The sequence below is a fragment of the Anser cygnoides genome, chromosome 12 (assembly GCF_040182565.1).
Source record: "Anser cygnoides isolate HZ-2024a breed goose chromosome 12, Taihu_goose_T2T_genome, whole genome shotgun sequence".
NCBI classification, from domain to species: domain Eukaryota; kingdom Metazoa; phylum Chordata; class Aves; order Anseriformes; family Anatidae; genus Anser; species Anser cygnoides.
In genome coordinates, this window is record NC_089884.1 from 11,146,745 (window position 1) to 11,171,057 (window position 24,313).

General features: G+C 38.2%; 1 protein-coding gene and 1 non-coding gene across 4 annotated transcripts in view; both read right to left on the minus strand.

Annotated features, from left to right (window-relative positions):
• Window positions 1–2,508: 2,508 nt before the first annotated feature.
• WDR88 (WD repeat domain 88) overlaps window positions 2,509–24,313 on the minus strand; it is a 33,638-nt gene continuing 11,833 nt past the window's right edge. Inside the window, exons 9-17 of one of the 3 annotated variants that reach the window (XR_010834353.1) lie at window positions 23,828–23,896; window positions 23,326–23,418; window positions 19,170–22,195; window positions 16,175–16,299; window positions 12,510–12,592; window positions 10,915–11,056; window positions 9,386–9,559; window positions 8,951–9,082; window positions 2,509–8,227 (exon numbers count right to left, since the gene is read on the minus strand). Coding sequence is in view for 1 of the 3 variants with exons in the window: in XM_013176446.3 (XP_013031900.3) it covers window positions 22,058–22,195; window positions 23,326–23,418; window positions 23,828–23,896 (300 nt within the window). In the remaining 2 variants the exon portion in view is untranslated. Of the gene's footprint in view, window positions 8,228–8,950; window positions 9,083–9,385; window positions 9,560–10,914; window positions 11,057–12,509; window positions 12,593–16,174; window positions 16,300–18,730; window positions 22,196–23,325; window positions 23,419–23,725; window positions 23,798–23,827; window positions 23,897–24,313 lie in introns of those variants that run through there. The other 2 variants (XM_013176446.3, XR_007165250.2) reach the window with 2 other exon arrangements.
• TRNAT-AGU (transfer RNA threonine (anticodon AGU)) lies at window positions 19,302–19,375 on the minus strand. The gene has a single exon. It is a non-coding gene; the product is annotated as a tRNA-Thr (tRNA).

Consider the following 24,313-nt stretch of genomic DNA (forward strand, 5'->3'; position numbering starts at 1 on the left):
CAAAGCCCCAAGAGGCCTGCCCTGCCGCGAGCTGTGCAGCCTGCTGAGCAGCGCCTTACCTCAGCCCACAGCTACCAACACAGAACTCTGTGACAGCACCATTCCTTACCCTGCACAAATGAGGGCTCTGCCACCTGGCATGGTGTAATCTTCCAGGGCAGAGGTGAGGTCTTGCAGTATTTCACTACAAACACAGGAAGTTTTCCCTACCTGCTTGAAAAAAATTGCATCTTTGCATCCTATGGCTGTACCATGAGAGACAGCAGGCATACAGTCTGCGGGGATACTATTTACAACAGAAACTCTCCCATTGTATTAAAAATTGATTAATATAATCAGCAACACAAAACAATAACATCTATTTTTACCCAGCTTCCCCCTAAAATAATGCAATAAGTAAAATTCATATTTAAGGGTTGTCCACTCGACATTAGGCTCTGACTGCACTAATGAGAGATGTGTGAAGTCACTAGCACCGGCTATAGCTCCCTACCCTTCAAGCAGCGTCAGGCACTGTGCAGTCACAGAAACCCACTCAGTTATTCAGTTGTCTTGGGGCCTGGGTCCAGCTCTTCGCTCTGATGAGACGTGGCAGAGTGAGCCTGTCAAAAGCGCCATGGTCTGAGGACGAATGTGAAAAGCAACAAACATTTGTAAGAGGAAACGGGATGCCGGGATAAAGCCCAGGCATTTGCTACCAGCAAACATCACCGTTTAGTAGCACCCTCACTGCAAACAAGATTCTCACAAAGATGCAACAAAATAAGTTATAGGTGCTACCACACATTGAAAGCTTTGTGCTACTTCCATTGTCATCTGAGTCAGGTTTAGATCAGGTACTGCCCAAGTCAGGTTAAAGATAAGGCCATGTGCAAGAGTGCTAATGATCCTGCGGAATAACAGCACTGAGCGTGGCGAGGGAAGCAAGCGGCTGTGTGGAGGGCCGGGTTTTCCAAGCCCTGTCCCAGGTCCTCCCTCAGGCGTGTAAAAGATGACACTTCTCACACACAATGCCTGTCTGATGTACACCCAGGTACCCATTCAGATATTTCAGGTATTTGTTAATTATGCACGCCTCACCTAGGAAAACAGCTGTACAACTCTAAATGTTTATATGATTAAAAGAGGAGAGAAAAGCATATTTAAGTTGCCTGGGGTGCTGTACAGTTTTAAAATATTAATTAGAACTATGATCTTCATTTGCCCATAAGCTCATGAGTGCAGTTTTAAACACATATCTCAGTTAAACAAATTCTTTTAAACGTGTCTACAATAAAACCACTCCACAGAGCTACTCTCATGGCACTGTATCTTGTTTAAAATTAATCCACTCAGCAGAAACCTTTGGCCAGGGAAAGAAGGAAAAAGATCAAATTAAAAATCGGGAAAGGAAACACCAGATAAGAAAGAAAAGGCAGCAATGGATGAGAAAACAGCAGGCCGGGCTGAAACTATTTCAGGGCTGGTGGTGACAGCTACTTTCTGGAGAGTCTACGGGAAGCAGATCATGTTGGCTGCAGAAAGCACATTAAAGTCAAAGCACAGGCTCCAGTACCCTCTTGCTGATTCTTATTTGATAGTGAAAAACTCTGGCAGAGTGGTGAAATGGAGGGCTAAGGGCTTTAATGCCTGAAAGCACCAGGGTTCACCAAAGGACATCTCTCAGCACACTGAGATATTGCCTTAGACCTTTTTATTGCAACAATATAAAGTGTGGCTACAGTAATATCTCAAGGGTTCAGGTGATCCTTATCCTCGCTGAGCTGTAGACTTGGGCCTTATCTCAGCAACCCTTTGATGGAATTATAATAATTGTAATTCACATCTGTCTATCACTCTGGATCTTAATGGATGCCTAATGGATGATTGGCCTGAGGATCAATAATATCACGTCTTGTCTACTTGGGATGAGAGAACTGAATGTTAAAATAAATACGTCCACTATGCTAAAGATGCAGAAATAATAAGCGGATCGATGCAAACAAAGTTTATCAGGAGGTGAGAAGGCCCTGCACGCAGCACAGAGAGGACCTGGCTGTTCTGCCCATTCAGCCTGGTTTACAAGCACATGTGTTGTGCACTTTTTAAGTAGCATAATAAATCACACAGCGTTTTCTACAACTAAATTCTTCCTAATCTAACCAGACAATTCTTAAACCTTTAATGGGCCTATGATTGTAAAATCATTTCTGTCTGGGTTTTTGAGTAGTAATCTTCAAATTATGGGTTTGAAACAGCAATAATGGAATGTGTCATAAAAGAGTTTTTCCTCAGTAAGTCTATTATTGTAATAAAATAATGTATCTAGTCACCTCTACATTCCACATTAACCCTTTTTATGATAATTATGAGTAAAGTGCATCTCTCATTTCCATTAAATAGTATCCTTGCATATCACTGAAACAAAGACATACAGGGCTGAAAGCAAAGCAACGTGCACATTCTTTTTTATCCATGCCAATAACTTGTTAAGATAAAATCCAGTCAGTTTAAGAATTACCCTTATACTTGGCCTTCATGTAAGACTAACTTAAAATTCTGAGTCCTAATTTTCAGTCACATCATTTTGTCTTCACATAAATGTATTAGAGAAGTATATATGAAATTACATATCCATATGTTCCTGTATCTATTGGTTACAGTGGAATTCATGATCTCACTACATCCACACAAACATCTTTAAAATATAATCAGTAAAACCCATTCTAGGTGTTCCACTGCAGGATGATTTGCAGATTATTTTAAAATCATTTTAAAAGAGTTGTACAAAGTTAAACCATAGCTGGAGCTGTTTCAAGACTTCATATCCAGTGTCAGAACATGTGGCTGTAGGAAACTCATTAGTAGAAGTTACACATTACACATGCTACTGCATTTGACAGAATTGGATCACACAAAGTCATGTTTATAACACCACCAAAATAGTTCTGATAAAATTTTACTGAGTGTATTCAACAAATATTACAAATTATTTTTAAAAATATGCAATAAAGATGAAGACATCATAAAATGATTAGCAATGTTGACTAAGATTATGGATTTCATTGATATTAGTACTAAAAATGTTAAAATAATCTGGGACCTTAACTTGTCCATGTGAGTAATCTCTGTCTCAGTCTGCCAACATCCACTTTTATTACATTTTCCATGTCAGTTCCCTCTGCATCTGATTTTTGTAGCTCATGTTTGTGCTTATTTCTTTGCATTAATTTGGTTGAGATTTCTTTAAAGTAAAACCTCAATTTTACCTCTTCCAGAAGTTCTTTCTATGCGTTTCTCTCTCTTCCTCCATAAATCAGTTTCAAATAAAAGGTAGCATGTATAGAGACGTGTAAACAAGCCTGAAATCCCATCTATTTTCATCACCTCTGTTCTCTTTTGAAATCTGGCATTAAAGAAAAGTTGGTTAGAAAACATTAGGTGTAGTAACATGCGTTATTTGTCTCAAGCTTGCTTAGTTTACCGTTAGTTTTATTTTTTTACAAGAGTTCATATTGCACCACCACACAACGCTACGTGGCTGGATTTAACAGGGTTTACGTTTAGTGACAAACGCACTTTCCCTGAAAGGGAAGAAAATCCTCAAGGGTACTTTGCTGCACTGACCTTAACACTGTTCCTGTCTTGATCTATCATAGATCGTTACTAAACTTCAGAGCGAGCTATTTTCCTTACTCTTCCTTAGAAATTTGTTATGCATGTATTCTATGAAGAGCAGAAGAAATCCATTGTAATTCACATTCATTTTATTAAACGTGACAGGAACAAATATAGGCAACTTGGTATTACAGTAAAGCGAATCCAGGTATTTTTTTGATGGAGAAATACTATAGTATGATCACCAATGTATAGACATTTTTCCAGAGAAAGCGCAAAGCTGTGATATTACTCCGTGATACTCTGAATGTTCAATAAAAGTTTGTATTTGTATCAAGCAGACCGGATTATGAGTAGTAATTACATCAGGGTAATTGCTTGAAAAATAAAATCATTCTCTCTTGAAAGGGTCATCTTTGTAACTATTATCAAGGCAGCATTAATTGCATTTTTTTTTAATAGTTATAACTTAACTCTCTTAACAAAACTGAGTGGTCTACATAACCTGCTCCATTAAGTAAATTAGGTCTCATTTTTATTTAACGGTGTTATTGACATCAGAGTTTTTAAGTCAGACAGGATAATTACAGAAGAGAATCAGAATATCTTCATTTTTCAATCCTTACAGAAATAATTTGAGGAAGTTAATCAGGGTTTCTTATCAAATTTATAAAGTGCAGCTTAACAATTAAGTTCCATTGGACAGCAAGTCATTCTGAACAATTAAAATAGGAAAAAACACACAGGCCAAGAGCAGAACTGTTTCATTTCTCTCTCCTTCTTTAAATATTTTCAGCATGATTCAGTTTTAAAAGTGTAATCTCATAGCACTGTTTTATGCCAGCAATTCTATCAATTGTTTCGCAAGGTTCTCGGCTGTCACCTGCCAACAGACGTGACTGTGCCTGCAGCACTCTCCCATGTCCCAGCTCCTGGCGTCCTTCGAGTCACTTCCCAGTCCCACGACACTGCACAGCCATTCTGCAGCTTACACAGGCAGGATCAGTTCCTCCAATTTTATTTCACTCGTGACTCCACAGTGAAAGGCTATTTTGACACCACACCACACCTCCTACCTCTCCCGGCAGCTTTATCATTTACTGACTATGTATGGACTGATTTAAGCTGTGGTGATGCTAGTTTTCAGTATTCATGTACTGGAAAAACACTGCATGCCACTGGTTAAGTCCCCTGATCCACTAAGATGCTAAACTGATTCCTTTTTTTGCCTGTTAGTTCATATCTATTGATGAGCAGAGTTTGGACAATTTAATTTAGGTTATGATAAATCCTTTTATGCTTTACTTGTGTTAGGGGCTTACTCTCTCTACCAGAGCTGGAGTCATTAAAGGATTTACTATTCTTCTTGACATTAAAATATATATATATATATATATATATATTTGGTAAACGAAGGCTGAAATAACTCAGAAGTGTTTCTTCTGTTTGTAAATGATAAAAGAGCAATGCCAAAATATGTCTGAATCACATTTCAGATGTATGAATGTTTTCAGATTCCCCTTCACATACAGAAATTCAGGGAAATGATGGTCTCAGTAGGACATGAAGTTGTGTTTATTTACTTATTTCCTACCAAAGAAAATGTCACTGTCACAAACTATCAATATATTCCTAGCCAAACATGCAGTAGCTGCATCAGTTACTACAAACTTATTTTAGCATTTAAGTGGGAGATCAAACAGCTTGGAATTAGAAACATGAAAACTCCTCTAAGTCACAGGATGAACACAGTGAACGTGCACTAAAATCATCTCCTTGGGAAAGAACAAATATTTTCTTTGCTCTGTACACATATTGTTATCAGAGCAGATGAAAGTAGCCGCATGAAGTTGCTCAGCAGTGCTTCCAGCCGCCAGTATCACTTAATTTTTAAAAAATAATAATAGAAATTTTTAAAAGGTGTTGCATGCAGTCAGGCATCTATAAAATACATAATGAGGACTGAACAGACACCTTCAAATGAGTTCAGTGACTGACATTTGTACTGGGTGGGGAAGGGTTGAACACAACTGCAACACGGATGGAGAGGCTGCAGAGTAGCTTCCCCATACTGTTCCCACTGCTGGCCTTGAAAATGCTCTCTGGTGTAATATTACCCATTGGCTGGGAATACTAATAATTTTTAGAGCTGTTTTCCATCCCTTCTTATGACTGGGAAACTTATGCAAAGATCCTAGACTGATATAAGTCAGCCGGAGCATGCGCTTCAGCAAGCTGACAGCTGAGGAGCGGTGCAGCAAGGAGCTCGGGACTGGTGCTCTGCCAGTGCCACCCACAAGCACCAGGATAAGTCACAGCAACACCCATGAGTGCGACTCTGGCCTGGACTCTGAGCACTGCATCAACTTCACTGTAAAGTGAATAAAATGGTAGTCTGTACTATCAAGTATGCTTACTACGGATTCTAATTTTACTTGCACCCAACTACTGGTTCAGCAGGAAAAGTACAAAGGCTAAGGATAACCATGCTCCTCATGCCTTATTGACTACTAAATTAATTTTGCACATTTTTTCTACTCCTCATTGTGTTGCTAATACCTTAAAATTAACTGCTGTGGCTACTCTTTTTCATTAAAATTTGTCCCAAACCCTTCCTCAGATGCTAAACTCGGTCCCAGGGAACACAGCTTGTGTTCCAGCTTTCCTGGGGATTGTCCCTAACACTGGTTTATGGCTTCTTTGCCTTGATTTGTCTACTACAGTTACATTTTCCAGTTCCAAGTGGCACATTTCTGAGTGTTAAGTTCTGTTAGGCCCATGCTGCACGAAGTGTTGCATTTATCATTCATTGCAATACCCTACTGTTTTAAGGGTCTTAATCATTTTACACTACAAGCATGTCCTTGGAATCAGCTAAAATCACTACTAACAAATTTCTTCTGCAATTTTTGTATAACTTCTCAATACATATTCATAACACAGTGATTTGGGGTTCATAAAAGAGCAAATTACAGCTTATTTCCCAAATGATTGCAAAGCTCTTCTTAACATGCACAGATAGATAACACAGCAAAAATTTGGAACCGTGCATGTGTGAGAGGCTGTTCCACAGAAAGAATGAGAAAGGATGTAAAGGAATGAATGAACTCGCCTAGAAAATTCTGTCTATTTTTCGCAGGGATAATACAGCCAGATTCATAGTACATGTAATGTATTAACAAGGACATAAGGATCACAATGTACTGGCTCATCAAGACAATAGTCTGTCAGCTAATTTCACTAAAAGTAAAAGCAATTTTAAAGCACCAAGAGAGAAATACCAACACATGCTTAGATGTGAATGTGTGATCATTATGCAGACTGTGTGCCAATACTTACAATGGAAGGGATACAGGACACATGGAGTCCGCAGCTACTAAGTCATGAGGTATGTTTCCATGATAGAAAAAGCTCTGGCGTCTTTGCTGTGTTACACTGAATGAACGAACACTTCTCTCTGGCACATTAGTGATTCAACCAACTGTTAACAGCAGCAGTGGTAAGTATTTATAGTGTAAGCACTCAGTGTCCCAAACAAAAACTGGAAGCATGTTGTCAGGTATGGTGGGCTAGTAGCTACAGATAGGAGGAAATCATGCCTGCCCTGAAGGTGCAATGATTTCATCTCTGTTCCTTGTTGCATAGGCTAGTTTTTAATATTAGACAGTGTACAAAATCTCAAAAATATAAAAGCTGAAGTGTGCAAGTGAACTCTATAATGATTAATATAAAAATGGGTAACATTATGACAGACAAATCAGCATGCTAATTCAGACCACAGTCCTGAAAGAGCTGAAGAAAACAAAAAAATAAAGGATAAGGATAAATCCTGGAACAAAACTAAATGTCAGAGATTTGCAGAAGAATCAAAGCTGCTTCACCCTTCAGTGAAGCTTATAACCATGAAAAGTCAGATTTTCTTTAGCATACAGGGAACCAAGTAATCCAATATAGCCTTTAACTCTGACTCATTACACACAGCAGAGCTACAGATGCCAGTTGTACATTCTGACCAAAGCATGTAAATAAAGAGACTGTGGTAAATGAGCTGAAGAATGTGAAGGAAAAATCATTGCAACAATTGTGTAATAACCACACCATACGAAAGCAGCTGAATGAACAAGATAGCAGCCCGGCAAATTCATATGCGCAGTCTATAAATGTGCTTGTAGAGAAAAAAAAAAAAGTACCTAGTGATACAGAAATCAAAACTCTTTTAAGAGAGCACAGGTACTTGTTTTCACAAAACTTTCAAGAGACATTTGAGAAATCCTTCGTATGACTCAAGACCTGGCCTATATATCTGCATACATGGCCATAATACAACATCATATGTAAATATGATGCCAAACAGAGGAAGTAAAATATTTGTCAAAACCTGAAAAACAAAGTCAAGAGAAATGCAAGAAAAATTCTTGCCCTCATACTTCCCTTTTTCTGAAGGTAGAGCCAACCGAGATCCTCCTTCATATGCATCAACTCCATACACAGGATCAATGGTACTCCTCTGAGCTGACATTTGTTTATTTATCCTTGAGGGCAGCACTAGCATGGCTGCACGCACTGCTGCCCAGAGATGTCATCCCTTCCCAGAATATTTATGCGGCTGTCAAAACATTCCAGTTATTCCCTTAATTGAGTGGGAGATGAAGGTGCCAGATAGAGAAGCCAACCAAATGAAGGAAAAGTAGAACAACGAAAAAAGGAAAAAAAAAAAAAAAAGAAAAATTTACAGTAGATCAATTTATGAAAATATCCACCGGTATCTAGAGTAGTAAGCAGATGAATGAGAATCTTACAAAATGGTGCCTACTTAAAATCAGAATTATGCACAGGTAATTTTGCCTTTCCTAAATATATAATTTCTGTACAGAGTTCTCAGTCTGGGAAATCTCAAAAGTAAACAGATGTTCCTAAGGAAAAGAGAAGGAAAAAAAAATAAAAGGAAAGGCTGCCAAAAGCAACAATAATACTGAAACAATTTATATATAGGTTTCTCTATATTTATAGTTTACATGCTTATGAATTCTCTTAAACAGAAAGCAGTCAAGCTGGTAGATGGAACCAGAAGAGTCACAAATGCTAAATTAAAAGTAGCTAACAGAAACATACTTTGATCTTAGTACAGATTTCAGAGTTCAGGGTAATGTAATATACGTACCACAGAAATTCCCATGATACCCAGCTTGGCATATGCATTTATAGCTATCAGTGTTCAAATATCCTTTGTTATAGCCCTTTTTTCCCATGGCAACACATTATTTGGTTTGCCATTGTCTGGGGTGGTGCTGTGAAGATTAAACCAGTTTTAAAACTTATTTGACTAAAAGAATAAATACGTATTTATACTTACATTTGTATTTACTTTGTTGGAATCATTTGTAGACAGGTTGCAGGGATTTTTCAGTTACTAACTCAACCAACCAGTTGCTTTGGGCGTTCACTGTAACTAGCTTTTATGAATTTATCATCATCCACAGACCATCTTGGAACAAACGAACAATAGTATTTTATGCTTCCATGCCTACGTTGTTGAGTTCTTAAAATATAGTAGCTTATATATAACTTTCATGCAAGTTAGGAAAACCTATGCATTTTAAAATATTATTCTGTTACAGTAACTTGACAATTTTCAAAAGTGAAAGTAATTACAATAATTGTTAATTTATCTTACTTATTCAATACTCTTCTGCTCTAGATATTAAAAAAATAGTACTAGTTATGTCCACAAAAATGGCATTGTACTAGGCTTAAAGAAACAGTGATCCAAAGAGAAAATATTTAATACCATTTTTTCATTAGGCAACATGACCTGGATCCACTTCCACAGCCAAAGGTGTAACAATCGCAAATTCAATTCTTCTCGTCCCACCTATTGCAGAGAACTTTGATACTCTATGATTAGCTCATTTGTTCTCAATCCTGCAGTCACTGAACATCGTAGCAGAGCAGTGCCCATTGACTGTAACGATACGGAGGTATGAATCACAGAGGTTTCCTATTTCTCAAAAGTGAGGCACGCTAGCAAAAATATTTAACTGTCAAGCAATTTTAAATATTTCATCCCATGTCTATAGATTTGCTGAAAGTACAGTAATCCCAGCTGGACACAATTACAATTACTCACTGCAGCCACATTTAGTTCAGCACATTTCTAGCTATATTTGTGGGCAATTTACTTGATGCATTCCAGTACAGAAGGGCTCCTTAGGTTTTCTGCAAAGCTCTGTAATGTCCAGAGCTCAGGTGACAAAAAGGTAATGCAAAAAACATTAGCAAGACATAAATCCTGATGTGCAAGCATTCACAATTTTAATGCTGCTGCAAAGTAATTTAATTTCAGAAATATTTGTATTTACTGAATAAAGTATGCTCTTTTCCTACAGAGGATTTTCACTCCAGTGATCATTACCGAACGTTCTTGCTGAAGTTCTTCACAGGGAAGAACAGATACAGAGCAAAGACCCGGATGAATTTCAGATTGTACAGTACCATCCAGGGGCTCTGCAGCCAAATTAGCTCTGATCAGTGTCAGGCAGGCCTAAAGCCAGTAGTGCCAAGACAGCCCCAAATCTATTTTTAAGCTCTCCTGAGGGTCCCATGTTCAGAGTTGCTGAAATACAGAAACCAGCAGCAGCTGCATAATCAATTTATGTGAAATCATTTGGAAATTATTAAGTCAGAGATTCAACAAGCTGGTATCAAAAGAAATTACTAAATTCTTCTCTTATTTGCCATCATATTAAACTGAATTTGGACCACTGCATCTAGCTACATTGTGAGTCTCACTGGCACCTTTATAAGAGATGCGCTAACTCAGAGCAGCTCTTGGCTCTAATCATTCCAAATTTGTCTTTACAGTTATTAATTCATTAATTCTCCCCTAATCTACCAGGTTATATTTCCACAGACCACAGTCAGACAGACTGCCAGAAGAAATGGCAATTGACCTCATGGGAAACAGTATTAAAGGAGCACATGAAGGTCACTCTACCCTTGCTATCTTAGAAAACAGGCAGATTTTGGCCACGGCAACCAAGGGAACATACTCATTTTGACCTTGTGCTCTGAGTTAACTATTCCCCAAATGGTTTTCCTGGGTAGTCAAAAAATTGCATGACAGAGACCTATATATCTTTTCAGCTGCTTAGAGCACTTAGACTTCCTGAATTTCTATCAGTTTATACCTCAAGATTTTTACTTCTTGAGTATTTTTGAAGTATTATCAAGAAGTATTTACTTTTTGAGTATTTTTCTTCTGTTTAACATGCAAACATTGCACACTCTAGTTTCACCTAATGCATTTGCTAGAAATACCTTGGCTAAATTTTCTCAGCCTAAAGAAAAGGATGTCGTGTGATAATGGTAGCTGTACAGTCCGCACAATCCCAGCCTTCATTACACATGCGTGCAGTTGTTGTGATTAAGGACACAGAATTCGTATACTTTAAAGGACATTCTATTAAGAAAATAAAAAGAAAACTTCAGAATGCAGCTAATGTAGATAACACTATACAAAAACTGAGTCTTTGTTGCTTTAAAGTTAAGGAAATAATAGAATATTGGTATGCTGCTCAACTAAGATAACGTGCATCTGTTATATAAAGATAACCCAAATGACCATGAGAAGCACCAAATAAAAGAGCATAACACATATAAGAGGATAAAAAGAGATAATTTGAGTGATTAATTCTGTTCTGCATGAAAACGACATGCAAATTTAAATGTTAATTAAGGAAAAAAGCACAACAAAAAGTGTAGTACTGAAAATAACAGCCACTCAGGGCTGGCCAAACAGAACTGACTTACCATGTTATTTGACAATTTCTAAGTTACTGACAATAAATATTTATTCTAACAGAAAAGCACTATATAGAGTCATATTATTCATCAAAAATAAGCACCAAAATTTAACTGAATAGCTTCTATCAGACTTTATTTCCCAAATATTAATCAATAATTAGAGAAGCTATTATAAATTATGTCTGGACTATGACATTTTAGTATATTCATTTAGTATATTCATTACATTTTGCTATTACAGGAGAAAAATAGAGAATGATATTTTTATGTATATAGTATAGATATTAAAAAGAACATTTGTTTAAAAACTCAACCAGAAACAATACCTAATCGACATTTAAGTCCTTTAAAAACATGTATTCCAGTTGAAGATCTTAAAAACACTTGTGTTCAAATATTATCAAGAGATTTTCAGAAAAGCTCGGTACTCAATAGTTTCCATTGACTACAATGAGAGCTCAGCACACACTTTGGCAGGAATCCTGTGAGGGCTAATTGTGTTTAGTCATATGTAAGTAAAGAATAATCACAAATACTACAGCAAATAAATACAGACCTCGTTGTTTTGATGCCACTGCACAGTTAATAACAGGAAAAACTCTACCCACACAGCCTGGGTTGATTCATATTTTCCTCCCTTCATTATGAATCAGATTCTTTATTATTTTTTTTATTGAATGAAAACCTGACTACAGCACAGTCAGTGGGAGTTTTGCCATTGACGTCAGTGAGGTCAATTCTTGATTACCTCACCAACTAATATTAAAAATATCTTTTTATATTTAAACCTTAATCACAGCTCAAGTACAGTTGCTTGAAGCAAAGACCTGTTGCAACAAGGAAATAAAGATGCTTCCCTGTTTCATATGCCTCAGGCATTACCTTTCAAATGACTTAAAACAGGCATAAGATGTGGGCTCTTCTGTTGTTGCTGAATGCATTATGACCTCCACACCACCCCCTCCAATGCTGTGAAACAGAAGTTCCCACAACCACATTAGTAATACATGCAAGGCCATATGATCTTACATCTCCAGGATAAGAAAGGCAACGTCTTAGAACACAGCTCATGCAGATGAACCACAGCAAAGCCAGAGCAAAGCACTCACCTGCAGTGATTGTGCTACAGGTTGCACTGGTCTGTCCCCAACATTTGCGACCTCATCTTCTTAATCATAATGATACACAGAGACTGAGGAAAAACACAGGCATTAGCAAATACCCTCAAAATATACTAAACTTCAACTTATTTGACTGAAAGACTCTGTGCCCTAAAAGGAGTATTACATACAGGAGGTGTTAGCACTGTGGATTTTAGTTCATAGTTGTTAACAATACTTGCCCTTTGCTCCAGGTAATTCTTTTTGAACGACTTCTCAAAGTGAACAACAAGGCTATATACATGTAATAGATTGAGACACGTTTTTACAGGCACGTAAAAAGTGTCCTTCTTCGAAGCCCATGTTCTGAATCACACTTTGGACATGGGTATCCTGTGAGGTCAGGCTGCATAGGTTTCAAACCAGTACTACTCCTACACAAAACGAGATATAAAAACTACCTTTTTTTTTTATCCACGTTAGTTTATATCCCATTGGAACAGAAATAGAAGGTTAACCTGAAAATAAACTGAATTGCAATGGTTTCACAATCTAATAAAACAAACATAAATTGCCAAAATAGGCAATGCGCATTTAAAACATGAGAAGGAAGAGGCCAGGTTCCATGACAAAGAAACCTTTCCATCATGGGCCAAGTATAACTAACGAAATACCATTTTTCAGAACAGTCACATATGGCCAAAACTCCCTTATCCATCTCCTTGGTCCTACAGATCCACAAGTTTTATTGCTATAGATTGCAGCCTTTTGAATGACAAAAAAAAAAAATCCATTTTGCAGCACTCAAGCACACAATTTAGATTTTTCTAGCTAACCCATCTCCCTGCTTGGAGAATCTTGATTTTCACTCTGAAGTACAATCAAGCTTTCAAAAATTTAAATATATTTTCTATCCACGTATACATAATTACAAACTGAGTTATTGGAGAATGGAGCAACAGCACAGGTCCTCAATGGCAAGAATATAAATTGCTCAGTGCCTGCCTCTTACTGTCTCTGCTACTGCCCTCTGTTGTGTTTTCTGACATTTAAGCAATACTCTGTGGGATACCTACCGTAAAGTTCCAGACCACTTTTACCTACACAAAGGCCCAAACTGTCAATATCACTGGCAGAACGAATACATGTGAGGAGCTGATCTGCAAGGTGGTGGGGGCAAGTCACTCTCTTCTCAGTAAGACACTTCAGTGTCATTACTTACTTTGTAAGAATAGACAATGAAAATCTTAGAGCAATTCTACAAGTAACACACATCATTTCTGTAAATTACTTACAAACTAAGAAAACATCCATCCCAACATTTCTACAAAGAAGCAAAGCAGTAGCTGGAGAACGTCTTTGTTTTCTAATACACAGACTACAGTATCCCAAACGGTTTCCCCCAACCCTAAAGTTCAGAGCTGATGTATTACACTCTGGCAAATCCTTTCATGACACAAGCATCACATCACATTATAGAGGCATGACACAGCAACAGGACGTGCCTGTCAAAGCATGACACATCGCAAAACAGCATGTCAGGGAATAGGAAAGGGCAGTCTTGCGAACTGAGGTTAACAGGCGATGTGGCTTCACTCAATGTTTTCATCAAACATTTTCATCCAAATCTTTGTGAATAATGTGCAGGCAGCAATGCCAGCCCTTGCCAACGAATTGGAAAATATCTTCCCCTACACCTATAGTCACTGCTACAATAAACAGCCACTAAACATTTGACTGCCTCTAATATTTCCCTTCTTTAGGCAACTGTCCCTATGATAAAGATGTCTCCAATATGCACATCTGCCTGCAGGAGTCCCTTCACTTCTTCCTTCCCACAGATACCGAGAAATGAAAAATTAAATTTGATCACATCTGTATGTGAGAGTTCAAGACCCCGAGCTGGAAATCACCAGAGGCCGGTAGAATATTCTGGCAAAATATCACTGCATGTTTGCCCTGCGCGTATGTTCTACCTTAGACACGTGCTGCTGGCCACAGCTATGGAGAGACACTAGACTAGATGCACCTTTGGTCTGATTCAATTAGGGTATATTTATTTTCTTGTGCTAAGTGATACTTAATATACTCAACTTCATTGAGTCAGTAGCACAGAATCACCATGACTGTGATAAACTCTGTATACAATTTCACCGAAACTGTCATGAAAGTCTTGGGAAAATTATTGTTCACAACAGGACAGGAGCTAAAGATTTTCTGGAGCGATTCCTGCCACTTTGAGAATTCTTTAAAATATCAGACACTGGCATTATTTCATCATTTCACTTTCCTTTTTTTAAGCATAAGGGATAAGCTGTTGAGAAGTTCCTCCAGGTGCATATTCTTTTATACTAAGTACCTTGACAAAATTTCAGTAGTTTATTCTGATCTACTGCTAGAAAACATGAAGAAACACTTTATTTTAGAATATACAAGCAGTCAGATTCCTTGTTTCTCTCTTCTTCGTATGAGTGAATTATCCACTACAGGAGTAAAACATTAAAATTTTTTTGAACATAACATTCTCTCCCATATATATAGATAAAAAAAATACTACATTTATTCATGCACAGCTATTTTTTAAGGCTTTTATAAAAAAGCTCTGTATTATGGTAATTTCTACTCCAGATGGAAAGTATTTTATGAGACTAGATGAAGGGAAGGCTTTACTGTCACCTCAGAACACATGAGAATGTCGCATGAAAACTAGTAACAGTTTCAGGCCAGAGCAGCCAGAGCTCTCGTCTGTGCTGGAGTCACCTCGCCACGTTCTTTTGGTACGTATTTTGCATGCTTTGCCTTTAAACTATCCAAGAGTAAGGTGTCTCAAACACCCATAGAATATATGAAAGCAAGATATTTCATTGAAAATATCTGCCTTATTAAAGTGAAAATCTTTTTGCCAAGATTTAGACTGTGCTGTGCTACTTCCATAGGCCGTGGTTATAGGCTGCATGTCAACATCCAGAGCCTTCTGACTGTCCCTGTATTCATGGCTCATGGATTTTGTCCTTCGTTACCAAGCTAGAAGATCAAGGTGAATCTGAGCAACAAGTAAAGACACACAGTTCTTTTTAGGGACTCTGAGAGAAAATCATGGTTAAACCACTTATGTGCAATGTCCACAGAGAGAACGCAGTTACTGTTTTAAAACTTACAGCATCTACCCCATCCCAAATTTTCAAAGGCAGGTGGCATTGCTCCTCCAGCTTAAAAAATAAAACAATATACTTGGTATTGGTAATTAAATTGTTCTTTGGTTCCACCTTAATATGATTAGAGAGATTCATTACAGCTCTAAAAATAAACAGTGTGCTCTGTAATAGATGTCTTGCCTACACACAATCTCTTTTCTGGTTTTTATTTGGCCTTTTTCTTACCGTAACGTACACTTAAAAGGACCATAGCACAAGACACAAATCCCTAGGATTGTTAATATCACATTAATTGCTCAGAGTCATATATGAGCTTCTATAATATCCTTTTACAGAGTTTATAATTTATCACACTTAATTTGCAAAGATCCCCTGTCTTTACCAAGTGTTAATTTGCATACTGTGACCTTAAACGCATTTGTTTTGGGCTTGCCATCAAAAAATAGTAATTTTTTACAAATACTAAAATTTTGAATTTTTTTTTTTTAATACTTATCATAAACTACCTATTACACTTACCTCTTCTCAGGCAATATCAGTCACATACTGATATAATTACATATCTTCAAGTCAAATGCAGCTGTGAACCCTGCCAGTACTGTTGAAAAGTCTCACCACCAGCATGACCAGACTGAGAGAGCTCACTGAGAAAAACAAAAACATAGATTGAATAATATTGATTTTATCCAAAAGCTCAAAGTATTTCATACAACATTAATTAACTCTCACAGCATCTTTGTGAGGTCAGTAATACTGTTATAATTTTGCAGATGGCAAAAGAGATCGAAAGTTAAAATCACTGTGTCCAGAGCCAAATAGCAGCTGAGGAGCCAACAACAGGTCTTCGATTTACAAGGCCAGGCTGACTGTGCTCTCTCTTGCTGGTTGGAAATTATGCAGATCATACTTGAGTATGTGTGTATTTTCAAACATAAAATTGCAAATACCAGTAGAGTAAGGGTGAGGGGGGTCTATGAGCACCACTTGCTGTAATTTAGAGCAGTTGATGATGATTATATACAGCTGCTTTACTTCACTGGTTATTGACAGGATGGTGTGACATTTGGGTGGGGAGAAAGAAGCTTATTCAGATCACGCTATGAATAAGAATGCAAATATTTATGTGAAAACACCTGCTACTACCTGCTACCTGGCAGAGCATGTAGAAACTTCAATGCAGTGTTAACACTGCTGAAGAATCTGTAATTACAGTTTTGCTTTAGATTTTAGTGGCCTTTATCTGGCCTATTCCAACACGTGTATGTAGAAAAAAAAAAGACACACTCAACATGCACATTTAGCTTAAATGTTAGTGATTTCAAACTACCTCAGAAACATATATTGTGGAACTTTACATGATAAATAATATAGAACCTTTTAACACGACTAGTATTCTGACATTTTAACAGAGTTTTTTAATCACATGCATTAAAACACTTTTTGCAATCGCAGTCATGAGTATTGTTGGGTTTTGTGCTCCAGCGCTCATGATATTATCTACGTATAACCCATAACAGAACAGCTAACGCCCTTAATCCCACAAAAATGTTTATATGGGAATAGTTTCACCGAGGTCAGTGGGCCTAATGGAATAGTCCAGCTGGCTATTCCTGCTAGGAAAACGAGTGAGATGGTTTACTGATCAGCCAAAACTGAAGCCAGTTTCAACAGGCCAAATACCACTTCTGTTTATGAACCACCAATGTCTCTGTGCTTCCTCTTTGAGGACGATCAAAAATGCAGCCTTTTTGGAGACGGGGGACTTTTGCATGCTCTATAGACAGCACTCAAGATTCTTCCCTGCAATCTTACACGACAGACAAAATGTAGCACACAGTGCAGGAAGAAGTGAAGGCAGAAGCCAGATGGATTTGGACCCTTTCAGGCTGGGGTATTAGACTGAAGGTGTTCAAGGCCCTTGTGCAATGAAAGAGACTGGTGTCAAATCCTGGGAGCAAACTGAACCCTGAGATACTGCTACTGTAACGAAAGCAAGCACATCCAAATCACTTTCACATTGTTTCTTGAAATTTTTATGAATGTTATAACATAAATAAGAAATACAACAAGCTGTCCAGCACAACAGGCCATTCACAGATACCCTCTGGGCAGCCAGTGAAAGCCTAGTGCTCAGATGAAGGGATTTACTGAATACATATTTAAAATGTGAGTATGAACCAAAACAAGCAACCTGTATGATGTATTTATATATCATTACATCTGTGTAAAAAATATGCCATAGTTCACTCAATTTGCTTAAATATTGGTTCCCTGTAAGTATGCAAATCATCCTCATAATACAAAAATGCAGAGTCCCTCTTACAGCAGCCAGAAGAAACAGTTACATGCTTGGAGGAACAAAAATATCCACACGAGATTTTTATTTTCAAAATTGTTTCCTGCAGAATCCAAACAGACACTGTTTGAGGAACAGCAGATGACCTGGCTGACACTCAACGTGGCTTGCTCTTGCCCATTCTTCTTTGTAATACAAATCAATGAGTTACTGAAGAATATGATGAAAACAGCCTTAATCTGCATACTCCTAATTGTTACGAAACATTTTGAAATTTGCACTTATTATGTGCTTATACTTACCATGTATCAAATACCTATGTTGCATTTTTACAGTAAATACTGCTCAAAGAAAGATTCCTGCAGATAGATGCTGTAACTAGATGCTGATCCTGGACATTAGGCTCGGGTATTGCATTAGGGGCTATGGAAAGCTCTTTTCCAGCCCCCGTGATTTGGCTGCAGATCTGCACCCTGACAACTTGACCCTCCAAACATGCCAGACTCCACTGACTCCCATCAGCTGCTGTGTGGGCCAAAAAAATGCCTGAGCACACAGCTGCAAGGCTGGGACTTGCTGTATTAATGGGTTTAAAGCCTTTTGACTTCAGATCTGAGGATGGATTCTCCTTTGTTTACAGTCACATTTGGAATAATTTCAGTAAACCCAGTTCACAAGCCTAATGGGGGAGGATTTGGCCTTTGACTTCTAAAGATGTCCTGGAAAGCTCCGTCCCCCTCCTGCGTCACTAATGGCAGGGAAACGAAAACAGCGCTCATCACTACTGTCACTTGGAGAAGCCAGACTACGCAAACAAACGAGTAAGGAGAGGCAAAGGCCGAGCCTCGGCACTGAGGGGTGACAAATGCCTCAGTGTGGGACATCTAGCTAACATTCACGCAAACTAGAGGAAAAAGAGAAAAAAGGGAGGAGTACCTAACTGAGAGACTTCTGAAGATTTACAGACAGGAAGCAAAGACGTTTGAGATAGAGGAATTTTCTTGGCTCTGCATGATTAAAAATCTCGGGAAAAAAACAAACCCTCTGCTTTAAAACTGGAACTTTTTGTTCCTTGTTCGCGTTCCCCAGTCATTTCGGCAGCCGACCAACAAACACAGGCAGCTTCTGCTGGGCCTGCCGGGATCGCGGCCAGAACAGGCCCTCAGCCCGGACAGCAGGGGCACGGATGCGGTACACCCTACACCTGTACGTACGTACATAACACACACAGGACTTCACACACGGATATCGTTTTCCGCCCATCGGCAGCCCGCCTCCCGCCCCCCCCAGCCCCGCCCCGGGCGGCGTTAAAACAGCGGCCGCTGGCAAAAGGCGGGGACTAACCCGCGCAGGCACCGCTGGGATTCGAACCCAGGATCTCCTGTTTACTAGACAGGCGCTTTAACCAACTAAGCCACGGCGCCGGGCGATAGGCTCTATCGCCGCGCGGCCCCAATACAGCGGCCCGGCGGCTCCCGAACTGCGCCTCAGCGGCTACTGAGGGTGCCCCGCCGGGCCCCCGCCGCCCCCGGCCCAGCGAGGCGGCCAGCACGGCCCGCAGCCCCCGGAGCTGCCCTCACAGGCCGGCAGGCTCGGGCAGGGACTAGCCCCGCTGTCAGCCCCCGCAGCAGTCCTGCCTCACAGCGTGGCTCAAGGGGGCCGGGCAGTTCTGGTGTGGCAGCCGTGATCAGTGCAGAGACTGCCAGACTTGGCTCTCTCACGCATCTGCATTTGTTTTTGGCACTAGGCATGTAGCGACTGTGAAGGAAGATAACTTAGGCAAGGTTTAGGCTCATGTTTAGGCTCCAGTTCTGTCTCGTCTCAAACCCACTGTCTCAAGCACCCAGGGTTCACAACCGAGGATAGTGAGAGAAGAGTGGTCCTCACACTGCCATCACCTCTGTAACACAGAAATTAAACCACGACGTGCATGGGCACACGCTGCTTACCTGCTGAATGATTTGTGCATGTAACAATAGAGTTCCTGACCAAACGCATGCGCACACACACCTTCGTGCAAGCTAAATAATTAGAGACAGTGATTTAGGCTGCAGTTTTCTACAAAACAAATCTGAGTTCTTCACACAGCATTGACGCTGCCACCAGTAAAACGTCCTGCAGAGCCTCAGCCCCTTGGCCTGTTACCTCCACAAGGCAGCAAGGGAGGATGTGCCACGACAGGAAGATTGATGGTCTAAGCACATCGCAATGAGCCACAAATGAACACGCAGCCTGGCCTACAACCAAAGGTTATCAGAGAAAGAAACCTCATGAATAGATCTGATTACAGGCCTGGAGTATAATCAGCATCTGCAAAATGTAGAGATTGCCTCGGCAATTTAACAGTCACCTAAGGCATATTTAGAGCCAAATTATAGATGCTATTTTTCAAGTAATCACTACAGAATGACAGCCACGCTTAGCTGGTCTAAAACAGCTTTCTCTCTTAACTCTGTCAACAGGTAAAAATCAGCCTGAATGAATTAGTCAAACTTCAGGGTACAAAACCCACAATAAATGCAGACAAAAAGTCACCCTGTGAATTGTCGATAGTTATCACATTCTCCACAAAACCTACTCTGCATACAAACACAAGCCTACTGCTGCAGGTGAGATCAGTTCAGGGCTGAAGGCAAGCTGACTCACATGGCACCCAAGCAGGACAAAAGTGATGGCAGTGGACAGATAACAGCAACAAGTAATAAAACTTACATTCTGGTTTCATTAAATTCAGTAAGAATTCATTTTCCCTTGTTTTTCTAAAGTTGGGAAATAAAAAGAGGAATCATTTAAATTCCAACCTATTCACATTACTAATGCAAAATAAACCAAACCTCTATAGAGCAATTGTTTTTTTTCCTGTTTCAGTGGAAAAAAAAGAGAGCATTGATTTTTTCCAGCTGAAAAGGGTAAAAAAAAGAAACAGAGAACACTTTCAATTTTAATATAACAACATCAATGACTAATCTTTTCTAACCTACAGAAATTAGTTCAGTGTTACTAACTACATTCAAGCCAAATTACTTTAGCTATAATACATGCATATTTTCTGTAATCTGTTCAGAAAAATAACATCAGGGGCATGGACACAGCATTTTCTTTAGCTGCTCTATCAACAAAAAGTATTATTTAATTTAGAAGTAAAGTACAGAAAAGAATGTTAGAAAATAATGCATTTTATCACCTCATGTTTATTCAAAGCCATAAAGCTATACAAAATGTATCCCAGAAGTATTTTTCTTTTAAGCTTGGATTCTGTGATTGTTGCTACACATTTCATATAATTTAAAAGAAGAAAAAATAATCTACCCACTCAAATGTGTTTTTATTCCACAGCTTAACTGTGTTCCAGGCTGCCACACGCCCAGTTCTAACTATTCTCATTTCTGTTCCTTTGGGAAAGAAATGCTGAAAAGTTTGAAAATGCTATTCTCAAGAATAAGGCTTCCAAACATACTGAAACACTAAAACTTTTAGCAATTGACCTTCTCACGCTCCTAATAGTAGTAAAAATACCATGCTCCTTGGCGGATGGCACAGAACTAGCTTGTGCTGCATCAAGTCAGCTATGATGCAGCCTAGAACTTACTCTCATGGCTGAAAGTTCATTTGCAAAATTTTTCTAAGAAGTACGGCAACAGGTTAAAAAAACATTTATGGTCTTCTTCATGGTTTTACTCACAAAACTCTGTCTGATGTCCACTGAAAGCAACTGTGTGTGCCATAGTAAAGAAGAACAGTTTATCTAAAGAACGGAAGGAAACCTGTCATGATTTATACATTCACATGTATTCTTTACTAAGCTGAGATTGGAGTTATAGTATTAATTTACAATTGTTTAAAATTTACCAAAGGACAAGTAAGTAATTTTGTTTTCTACTACCACGCAACATAAATAGATTTCAACTCCTGGGCAGTTGCATTCTTTACATGACAAGTCACGGCTATTCAATGAATTAGTACAGCAGTTTATTGTTCTCCATACAGAATACCACAGTAGCACAAGGTTAGAGGAAGCCCTTACCTTTGTATGTGCAGTATATAAAGATGTACAGACATTCCATTTATACTTAGATATGTTAACACCCAAAGACTGCTGGATGAATTTAAAAATCAGGAGAGATAGAAGGTGGCAATGGCAAAATACGTGTCACTGGAGAAGACAGACGACAGAATACACACTTGGATATCATTTCAAAGTCACCACACTGCAGGCTTAAGAAGGGTTTTTTGCATTCTTCACACTGGTATAAATATTTTTTAAAATGGTATTTTAGTAAATTTTGCAATAGATGTGCATTATTTCACTCATAAAAGTATGTCTCCATATACACACATATCTAGGCCTGATTTTTGAGATGCACTAGGTGTGTATAGCTGTCATAACTTTACACAGATAGTGCTGCTGAAAAAAACTTTGCTGACCACATACAGAAATGGAGTAGACTTCACGAGTATTAGAGCGCATACAGCATTAATTCAAAATTCAATGCTTATGAAAATATTTATAAAAAAGTTAATATTAAATTTTTCTAATTGTTTGATATACTTTAAATATTGCTAAAAATGCACCAAAAATCCTTTCTAGTACCAACTTTAACTGTATTCTCAAATTTCTATCAATGGATACTTTTTAGGAGTGCACACAGTTTCACTGCTGGTAAAAGCTTAAAAAGCTGTACATTGCTTTTGAACAAATGTTCAACAGGAAAGCCTGATTAAAAATAAATATATAAATATATAAATAACAATTTTCTTTTTTCCATGCAATTTCACTTAGTAGTTATTGATAAGAAGAAAAACATACAAGAGATCTTGCAAATACACCATCAAAAACAACTGAGGAACTATAAAGAAAAGCACATCTCAACAGCATTAAGCTTGTTAACGTTCCACTTTCCTAACATCTATCTGCTTATAATTCATGTTTCAGAGGTCAGAACACTTACAGTCTCAGTTTTAAAAAGCAACTAATTTGACTGTAAGCTGATTTATGTTCAGAAGAACATTTTTATTACCGTCCCTGTCTTTTTAAGTTTGCAACTCTTATAAAAGCAGGCAGTTACTCTGCAGAAGCATCAAGCATAGAAAAACAAAATATATTTATTTTTAGAGTTACACATAAATGTCTTACTGTGTTTTCTAAAAATGAGAATGCACCTCTACATGCAAATTGGTGTCCTTCCCGCAATCAATTAAAAAAAAAAAAACTACATTCCACTCCCCAAAAATGATTTGAAAATCTTCACACAGAGACAAGAATCACAATCAATTTGTGTTTTCAGTCAGCAAATCTTACAGCTTTCCTCTAAAATCCAAATTTTTTGTTTTTGCATAAATTATGAGGTGGGGTTAGAAAATAAAATGATAGAACCTGAGTGATTTTTGAGCCTTTTTCTTTTCTGCTTTCTATCACTGAAGGTATGTGATCCATCTTCTCAATATTCCACAATCTCAAAGTAGAATCCTGAGAAACAGAAGCAATTGTTTTGATGTGTTTGCATATTACCAAAACAGTGACTTACGTCATTTTCAAGAAGATGAAATCTCATTTTATCAGATGAGCTCTCACCCTGAGATTGCTAAACTATTTCACATTTAAGTATCACATCTTTGGAAACCTTAGCAATCTTAAAACCGCATGCACATTTTAAAATAATAACACATATCAATGTGTTATAAAAAATAAAAACACGTATCAAATTCTTAAGATTTCCTCTAATTACTTGACGTAAATATTGCTTAGAACTTAGAATTTTTATAAGCAACTTTACCAGTGTTAATTTTCATCAAACCACAGCTGAAAACACGGGATGAAATCTTCACATCCATTTATAAGTTGGCTCCTGAAACCACATCAGGAAATTAGCGATTACCTTTGAGGCTGAAAGAATCCATTTCTTGTTTTCACTAATTGCAACATCTGTCACCCAGTCGCAATGACCCTACAGTAGAGCAAAATTTAAGACAACTAAAAAAATACTGTTCTAATAATAACAACAACAATCTGTACCATGCATTCATTTTGAAATGCAGAGAGAAAGTTTTTGTCTAAACTTCTCACATCAAGTCAGGAAAAAACATTGCTATGAAGCTCATGTTTTCCTACCTATACCTGAAAACAATGGCTGTTATAATCTCTGGAAAGCAGACCACCGGTTGTAGCAATCAGAAGCACTGCATCTACACAGTTAGCATGGGTTTAAGCTCTATTTAAGGTCTTTTTTTTTCCTACTTTTTTAAACAGATTACTAAAGAACTGTACAGAGAGAGAGTTGATTCCTCATACTCATTACCTAAAAAAAAGGGAAGGGAGGAGGACTTGAGGCTGTTTTGCATGTGAAAAGGGGGGGGAAGAGATC